The sequence below is a fragment of the Myxine glutinosa genome, chromosome 4 (assembly GCF_964187855.1).
Source record: "Myxine glutinosa chromosome 4, kmMyxGlut1.1, whole genome shotgun sequence".
Lineage (NCBI taxonomy): Eukaryota > Metazoa > Chordata > Myxini > Myxiniformes > Myxinidae > Myxine > Myxine glutinosa.
In genome coordinates this window covers 64,405,350-64,415,377 of record NC_136264.1, presented here as the reverse complement: position 1 = coordinate 64,415,377, position 10,028 = coordinate 64,405,350, and the positions used below count along the sequence as shown (strand labels likewise).

At 45.4% G+C, this 10,028-nt stretch overlaps 1 protein-coding gene across 1 annotated transcript in view; it reads right to left on the bottom strand.

The window, feature by feature from the left end:
- Positions 1-954: 954 nt before the first annotated feature.
- The window catches only part of LOC137424706 (alpha-synuclein), a 75,711-nt gene continuing 66,637 nt past the window's right edge, over positions 955-10,028 (bottom strand). The window contains exon 5 of the mRNA XM_068112445.2: positions 955-2,069. Within this exon, the coding sequence (XP_067968546.2) occupies positions 2,046-2,069 (24 nt within the window). The 3' untranslated portion in view covers positions 955-2,045. The remainder of the gene's footprint in view (positions 2,070-10,028) is intronic.

The window sequence follows — 10,028 nt, the reverse complement described above, 5'->3', positions numbered from 1 at the left end:
TGTGCAAAGCGACTGAGAAACAGGTGTAGCGGCCGCTTCCGTGTTACAGATTCGGCACGCACTCTTCACACATAAACGTGCGACTGAGAAAGACATGTAGCGGCCGCTTCCCTTTTGCAGAATTCAATCTTTTTTCAAAATGGGCACCATGTACTGTTTAGATTTTGATGATTTGCGTGTGATATGATTCAATGGATGTTCATATGAATCGTTTAAAATAAAAAAACAATCCTTCAATTTCTGATATTTTGCCTTTTCATTTGGGCCTCCCAATTGAAGCCTCGCCCATAGGGCGGGTACCGTTGCTAGTTATTATTAATCGGGTTAAGGAGCAATTGCTGTTTTTGTTTTGTAAAATAAAATGCTATGGTGGATGCTCATGACCCAAAACAGGGTGACCATTCTTATGGACCTTAATGTGACCTTTGTAGACATGGAGTTGGGAGGTGCCATGACGTGGTGAAGCAGGGATACCCTTCAGAGCAAGTTGAAGCAGGGATGCCGCCATCAGCAGTGTGGGAGCAATGACCCTGGGTGGGGAGCTCATCAGTCAAATAATAGTCATGTTTCGGGACCTTAAGGACAGAATATAACATAGCAGCCAAAATGGTGGCCAGCCAGCCAGCAGAAAATGGCGGCCGAGCTGAATGTTAGCAGGGCCGACCAACAGCAAATAGCAGCTGATGTAAAGACCAGTATCAGGGCTGGCATGCACAGAATGGGTCAAATCCAAGAGGCCACAAATTAACTTCAACATTGAAAACGTCATTTTGTCGATTACATAATTCTTGTTACACAATTGAGGTATTTGCGATATTATTGCTTGAGAGAATCAATGGCATTGGTGTCAGACATTTGCTCATTTCATAAATACTCATTTAGCAAGAATGACGCTGCACCACACAAGAAATTGCTTACATCCTCAAAATCCAAAAATTGCAATTACATCCGCTTACGTTTCCTTTACGCCTTTATTTTGCACAACAGTGGTACATAATGTACAGCAATCATTTTTTTCTGACAAATGTATTCACATCACCATACAGCACATCACAGGATCGATCGATGAGACGCAGAACCATACAAGCTGTTGATTGACTGGTTTGTCTCATCAAATCAGTCCTGCTGTTTTGTTGCAACGACATCAAGTAGAAAAAAAAAAAAATTAGGAAGGACTTAGGCCTGTCAGTTTTGCTCACATTACAGATGGCTGCACAGGCAAAGAAGATGAGGGTGGAAAAGTACATCGGATGAAAGGAAGAAATCACATTGGCAAGTTGCATAATTACTGGGCCAAAGACCATGACGAATTTTGAAAACGAACAGAGGAACTCCAACGGTGAGATGGGGACGCATGCTTTCATAAGGGTACCACCCAACACCAGAAACACCATGGAAATCAATTGCAACCATTGGCAGTGGCTATCTTTCTCACCTTGTTTGTGGTAACGACAATTCAAAGGTACTGTTGGGATTGTATGAATTAAAGCACAAAATGTACAATATATAGCATCATGAAATTGTACAACTAGTTATTCATTCAAGGAGCATTCAGTGGTAAAAGGTGTCATCGGCATATATAATGTCACAAGTGAAAGGTCACAGAAGAGGGGGAGTAACAGGGCCATTGTCACCCCCTAAAATCCAAAGGTTTCACAGCTGGTGGTACGTTTACATGTTTACATGTTTACACACAGGTCTTGCACAGGAACTGCAGATAGAAGGCATCGCATCAACACACTTAGTCGGTCTGTCTTGCTTCCCAAAAACATCGATCATGTCACCACTCTTAGAGTAAGTACTGAACTATAAGCATTGAAGGAAACTTCCTGCTTTCGTGTCCGCTTGGAAGAGTAAAATACATATTGCGAGAGGAAAAATTGATCGAGCATTTCTCATTTACAGGATGGCAACAAATGAATGGTGAACAACACGGGGGATTATTGGAATCGAGGAGATGGAAGGAAGCAAAGTGGTGGAATAAACGGAGGTTTGGTCCTTGGGTTCGAGTAAACGTTGAAGAGGAGTGCAACTTCAGGATGCAACTACATCGGGTCCTTCTGCTCTTCCTGAAAACACACGTGGGTGGGAGAGATCAGCTTTTTAAAATTCTTCTGTGCTGCATTCCACTCATTCACTTATCTTGGGACACAATCTGGTTGCAAGGAAATGATGATGTACAGTGCATTCAGAAAGTATTCAGACCCCATCACTTTTTCACATTTTGTTATGTTGCAGCCTTATGCTGAAATCGTTTAAATTCATTTTTTTCCCCTCATCAATCTACACTCAATACCCCAAAATGACAAAGAGAAAACAGGATTTTAGAAAGTTTTGCAAATTTATTAAAAAGAAAAAACTGAAATATCACATTTACATAAGTATTCAGACCCTTTGCTATGACATTGAAATTTAGCTCAGGTGCCTCCCATTTCTCTTGATCATCTTTGAGATGTTTCTACACCTTGATTGGAGTCCACCTGTGGTAAATTCAATTGATTGGACATGATTTGGAAAGGCCCACACCTGTCTATATAAGGTCTCACAGCTGACAATGCATATCAGAGCAAAAACCAAGCCATGAGGTCGAAGGAACTGCCTGCAGAGCTCAGAAACAGGATTATGTCGAGGCACAGATCTGGGGAAGCCTACAAAAAATAAACTCTGCTGCATTGAATGTTCCCAAGAGCACAGCGGCCTCCATAATTCTTAAATGGAAGAAGTTTGGAACAACCAGGACTCTTCCGAGAGCTGGCCGCCGGCCAAACTGAGCAATCGGGGGAGAAGGGCCTTGGTAATAGAGGTGACCAAGAACCCGATGGTCACTCTGGCTGAGCTCCAGAGATCCTGTGTGGAGATGGGAGAAACTTCCAGAAGGCCAACCATCACTGCAACACTCCACCGATCTGGGCTTTATGGCAGAATGATCGAGCATTTCCCATGCCCCCCCCTCCCCCCCCCCCCGAGTTAATACCAGCTGGAAGCACCTTTAACAGAAACTACAACTGAGTCTGTTTACATAGGTCTCTACCAACTTTGTACACCTTGATTGGGCAATATTGTCCCATTCTTCTATACAAAACTGTTCAATCTCAGTGAAGTTGTGTGGGGAGTGTTGATGGACAGCAATCTTCAAGTCATGCCACAGATTTTCGATTGGATTTAGGTCGGGGCTCTGACTGAGCCACTCAAGGGCATTTATGTCTTTGTTCCTCAGGCACTCCAGCGTAGCTTTCGCTGTGTGCTTTAGGTCGTTGCCATGCTGAAAGGTGAACTTCCGTCTCAATATCAGCTTTAGTGCAAAGAACAGCAGGATTTCCTCTAGGATTTTTCTGTATTTTGCTCCATCCATTTTCCCTTCTATCCTGCGAAGTGCCCCAGTCTCTGCTGACGAGCAACATCCCCCATAACATGATGCTGCCACCACCACACTTCACAGTAGGGATGGTGTTCTTTGGGTGATGTGCTGTGTTGGGTTTGCACCAAACATAACGTTTTGCATTTAGGCCAAAGAGTTCAATTTTCATCTCATCAGACCATAAAACTTTTTGCCACATGGCTTCAGAATCTCTGGAGTGGTTTTTAGCATACCTCAAATGGGAATCAAGTTGGGCCTTTTGAGTAATTTCTTCCTTCTCACCACCTTACCGTGCAGGCCAGACATGTGGAGTGCTTGGGATATTGTTGTCACATGCACACTGTGACCAGCCTTTGCCATAAAGGCCTGTACCTCTTTCAACGCTGCAATTGGCCTCTTGGTTGCCTCTCTGAGCAGTCTCCTCCTTTCTTGGTCATCAAGTTTGGAGGGACGGCCAGATCTACGCAGGGTCTTGGTGGTACTTTATGCCTTCCACTTGTTAATGATTGTCTTCACTGTGCTCCAAGGGATATTCAAGGCCTTTGAAATATTTTATCCCCAACCCCTGTCTGTGCCTTTCCACAACTTTATCCTGGAGGTATTTTGAAAGCTCCTTGGTGCTCATGGTTGAGACTTTGCTGTGAAATGCACTACCCAGCAGAGGAAACCTTCAGGAACACCTGATTTTCTTTTGAAATAATAAGAATTACTGCAGTTTAACACAGGTAGAGGCCAAGTAACTTGGTGTGTGATTTTGAAGGTGATTGGTTACACCTGAGTTAATATACAATTGCTATTATAAGGGGGAGAAGGGGGTGGGGGGGGGGGGGGTGTGAACACTTATCCAACCAAGATAAACTAGTTTTGTATTTTTTATTAATTTTCCTATTGTATCAATTCTGAGATTGTGCAGTTTGTCTAGCCCTAAGCCTCAGCTTTGTGTGAGTCGAAGCCTTATGTATTGTCCCTTTTTCCTATACTTCGCTTACTTCCTCAAACTCATCTTGGCTTTCCCTCCAGCATGAAAGCAACACAGTACTTCCTTTTCTTCTCAAATCTTCTAAAAAGGGGGACAATCCCCTAAAAATTCCCTTAACTCATTTTGCCCTGTTACTCCACTCATTCTTTATCATTCTTTTCCTCATTATTTCTTTCTTACAGAACAATTTGCTTCTCGATTTTATTCTATATAAATACAACAACAACAACAACAACATGCATTTTAAGGCCATTTTCCCTGCTAGAGCGGGGGTTAGCCTTGCGGTCCCCATGACAATCTTCTCCATCTTGCCCTATTTTCTGCATCTCTCCTTGTTAACCCCCTTGCCCGCATTTCTTCTTCCACCATCTTTAGCCAAGTCTTTCTCGGTCTTCCCCGTCTTCTACTTCCTTCTACATTCATTTCCATCACTCTTCTCAACCAGTCACTTTCATCCTTCCTCAACACATGACCAAACCATCTCAACCTGTTCCTCTTCACAGCATCAATCACAGGCTCTATTCCCATCATTTTTCGCAATTCATCATTTGTCTTCCTCTCTCTCTCAACGATACTCCGCACATCCATCGAACCATTCGCATTTCCACCCTTTCCAACCTTCGTTGCTGCTCTACGTTCATTACCCATGTCTCGCTCCCATAAATCATAACACTTCTCACACATGCAGCATACACCTTTCCCTTCAGCTTCAACGACACTCTCCTCCTCATCAGCACGCCACTCAGTTCCCGAAACTTCTTCCATGCACATCTCACTCTGGCAACCGTTGCCGAGTCTGATCCACCTTCTCCATTCAGCATGTCTCCGAGGTAGCAAAATGTTTTCACATTTGATCCACCTTCACAACCTGTTCCCCTTCACAACATTTTGTTTTCTTCACAACAACCTCTTATTCTATATAAATGATATTTTAAAATGTTTCATCTCCCTTTAATGTTATCTCCAAAAGCGTCATGCCCAGACAGCTTTCTCTTCTTCCCACATTTTCTGTTCTCTTTTATGTTTGGCCCCTCAAATGCATGCCCCATGTCCTGTTGTTGCAATCATAGAGCATTGTTTTCCTTCATGCTTTCAACAATTCTTCCTTTCAACCTGGTCATGATGTCTGTCATTGTTTTGGTACAACATGGGATCCAGAAGAGAAACGGTGTGCATCGAGTGCCATCTCACGACTGTTGACTCTTTCGTGCCTGTAACCCCCAAGCCACCCCCCTCACCCCTCCCATAAGTCATGCCACCCCATCACATTCTGCTGCCCCACCACACATCCTGCCATCCCCACATAGTGCTCATCCCCTCCCTTGAAGTGTGGTTCACCAATATTCAAGGTATCGATATATTACCAATCTCTCCAAACAAATTAATGCTGCAGTTCCGGACATTGTGTGCCAAACGGAAACATTCCTCTCGCATGATCACATCACTCCCACATCATTCCTCCCTCTCTCTCTCCCTAGTTATTCCCTCTTACATTTTGACAGGCCCTTCCCCCATCACCCCCATCATGGACGTTGTGTTGTTATTTCAAGAACTCTATTTCTCACTGTCCATTGTCCTCATACTCCAAAAAGCTACATTTACTGCACCAGATATGTCTTGTCCATCTGTCGTCATTTACTCCCTCTACTATTAATCATATTATGAATCCATTCCTGTGTTTTCCTGTCTGTACAAATTGGTCCTACTGTATCAATTCTGAGATTGTGCCGTTTGTCTAGGCTTCAGCGAGGCTGCATGCTCGTGAGTCGAAGCGTTCCACGTTATCCCCTTTCTTCTTTCCTAACCGGCCACTGAAAAATCTCTGGCTGTGTATATCTCTCTGCATCCATTAAATATTTTTTCCTGTGTGGTGTATATAACCCCATAATACCTCAAGAGACATGGCGGTGTCTTCTCAAGTCTGTCTCTGGAGAATGCTCCCCTCCATTCCCTCCCAAAATTTCAAACAGTAATAAATGCAGACTATCCAGGATAAGGCAGAATGTCTCAACGAGGCATTTGCCTTCAAATCTCGTCTAACCAACCCATACCATTCTGCCACCATCTTACCTCCTCATACCCACTGTCTGCTGGAATTTGATTCCTCATCCAAGAAGGCAGAGAAACGTCTCTCCAGTCTCAACCCAGCTTCAGTGGTGGGCCTACATGGAATCGGTGTTCTCAAATCATGCTCTGCTACTCTTGCTCCCCCTTTATCTGCTTTCTTCAGTCTTTCTTCTTTGGCTGCCATGCATCTTCCTGGATGTGAGCAAACCTCACTCCCATTCGCAAGGATATAAAAACAGATTGTATCAACTACAGACCCATAATTTTACTTCTCATTAGAAGCATGCATTCTAGTATTTCTGTAAGCATCGTACTTCATCTTTTCAAAAAGACTGATCTCTGACCATGAGTTTGGATTTTGTCCTGGTCACTCAACTCTAGATATGCTGCTGCTCTTCTCTCAGCAATGGATGGAGGCACTCGATCTCAAAGAAGAGGTCAGAACGGTCTCTACAGACATATCTCGCGGGCATCTGATACAGTCTGGCATCCTGCTCTGCTTGGCAAGCTTGCTGTCTGTGGAATAAAATACCACCTTCATACCTGACTTTTTGACATCTTCCATTCATGCAGACATTAATATTGTTCGGGCCCAGTGTTCGGGTCTACCTCGAGGGGGTTAGCCTCCGTTCCCGCCCGAACTTACCGGACCTGAGGCTGCCGCGCACGAATAACTTCATACTTCGGCATGTTGCGAACCAGCAACTACGAACGCCAATTGACCAGTCGCGCAATAGCAGGATACAATCGCCTGACACTGCTTACCTGTACCACGTGACAGTTTCAATCGGGGAACGTACCCTCCGGCTGTGTTCCACTTTTGTTCCTGGATGGAAATTTAGATGGCCGAGCAACCATTGGTACCCGCTGGGCTGATGCTAATTTTGTTATGGCCAATCGCTACTCTGGGTGCAAGCAATGGTGACGGACCAATGAAAGAAAGGACATTCGCAGCACAGGGAAAGGAAACGTTTAACGATTCGATTTTTTTTACAAGTATTTAGAGTGAAACTTATCGATAGGAAAGAAAAAAAAAGGACAAGAGGCAGAAACTTAGCTTATTCTACGCCTTACGATGATTACAACAAATAAACACAACCTGGGCACCCGGCACACATTCACGGGGAAGGGGAGGGGACCAACGTCGGGATACTGTTAGAGAAATGGTTACGATTTTACCAGATTGTTCTCCTTGCGACGACCTTTGTCTGGACCTCACCAACGAGCACCAGGCTGGCAAATGGCAGTCCCCAACATGAGCAGGCAAAGGCGATCCCCAGCACAAACACGAGCAGGCAAAGGCGATCCCCAGCACAAACACAAGCAGGCAAAGGCGATCCCCAACACGAACATGAGCAGACAAAGAAGCACATGCAGGGAGAGTCCAAGTCATGCACATGTGCAGCGAGAAGAAGCAGGGAGAGAGCGGCCAAGAGCCCACGTATACAGAGAGCAATGAACACGTGCATAACTAACAAAGTCCAAGGCCATTATATCCAACAGAGAGCGTCATGCAGGCACGTGCAGCGCAAACAATGTCCCAGGCCTTTCTATCCAGCAGAGAGCGTCAATGCAGGCACGTGAAGAGTAGAGGGAGGGTCCGGCCAAGAGAAAGAATCACGTGTGCAAGGCCTTTTTGTCTCGCCCTGGCGAGGGTGGGGGCTGTTTTTGGGTGTTATCCGGGCTGCTGATTGGTGGAGTGTCGCTTACCCTGCCCCCACAAACCCTCTCGAAGGGACTTTTACCTGGTGCTTGGATGGTGTGCCTTTGAGTCTGTGTGCAGTGCCTGGCAAATTATCCCCTTATGAGTGGAGGGCCTGTCTTTCCCTTCCCAACGCATAACGACATACTACCCCATATAAAGGGGAAGACAAACAACAACAACAGGCATTTTAAAGGCCATTTTCCCTGCAAGAGCGGGGGTTAGCCTTGCGGTCCCCATGACAATCTTCTCCATTTTGCCCTATTTTCTGCATCTCCCCTTGTTAACCCCCTTGCCCGCATTTCTTCTTCGACCATCTTTAGCCAAGTCTTTCTCGGTCTTCCCCGTCCTCAACTTCCTTCCACATTCATTTCCATCACTCTTCTCAACCAGTCACTTTCATCCTTCCTCAACACATGACCAAACCATCTCAAACTGTTTCTCTTCACAGCATCCATCACAGGCTCTATTCCCATCATCTTTCGCAATTCATCATTTGGCTTCCTCTCCCTCAACGATACTCCACACATCCACCGAACCATTCGCATTTCCACCCTTTCCACCCTTTTTGCTGCTCTACGTTCATTACCCATGTCTCGCTCCCATAAATCATAACAATTGTCACACATGCAGCACACACCTTTCCCTTCAGCTTCAACGACACTCCCCTCCTCGTCAGCACGCCACTCAGTTCCCAAGACTTCTTCCATGCACATCTCACTCTAGCAACCGTTGCCGAGTCTGATCCACCTTCTCCATTCAGCATGTCTCCTAGGTAACAAAATGTTTTCACACCTTCCAGCTTCACGCCATCTCCAATATCCAACTCAACATTTCCTCCATCTGCAGCTCCCTCTGTGCACACCTTACACTTGAATGTAGCTGCCACACTGGTTAACGACCCTCTCAAACCACTACATTTTTGATGAACCCACTCAGCGCACATTGTACATTGAATTGAGTTCACTCCGACACCCTTCCTGCACATAGCACATGGCTACTTCCCAGTTCATTCCACCTCACCACATGCTTTACGACTTGCCAACACCTTTGTTTTTCCGATATTCACCTTCAGACCTTTCGTCTCCATACATTCCTTCCACTTGTTCATCTTCTCCTTCAGTCCATCCCTACTTTCTGCAATCAACACCAGATCATCTGCATACAACAACTCCCACGGTAAACCCTCCTTTACGTTCCGAGCCAGCACCTCCATCACAGCTACAAATAGTAGTGGACTTAGTACCGACCCCTGATGCAGTCCCACCTTCACCTCAAACTCACCACTGTTCCCATCCTTCGTCCTTACAGCTGTGCGTGCTCCTTTGTACATTGCCATCACTATTCTGATCAGCCATTCCTCCACCCCTAACTTCCTCAATGCCCATGTTGCTACTTCACGTGGAACCCTATCGAATGCTTTCTCCAGATCAACAAACCCAAGAAACATCTTCTTCCTCTTCTCCATGTACTTCTGCAACTGCCTCACAATAAAAAGCGCGTCTGTCGTTCCTCTTCCTGGCATAAATCCAAATTGCATTTCGTCAATCTTCACTTTCTTCCTTATCCTCCTCTCCAGCACCCTTTCCAATACCTTCATCCATGCTCCAATAACTTTATCGCTCGATACGAGCCACAGTCCAGAGGGTCACCTTTCCCCTTGTATAGAGCGACGAGGGTACTCAGTTCCCAATCCACTGGAATGCGGCCTTCTTTCCCCACCAGATTGCAGATCTCTGTCATTCTCTTCACACCCCAATTTCCCGCTGCCTTCAACATATCTCCCACAACTCCCGTCGGCCCTCCCGCTTTTCTACTCTTCATTGCTTTAATTGCTTCCTCAACTTCCTTCTCGGTTATCTTCTCTGCCGGTCCTAAAACTGGGTTACTCTCTATGTTGCCATCCCATTCATTCTCTGCAT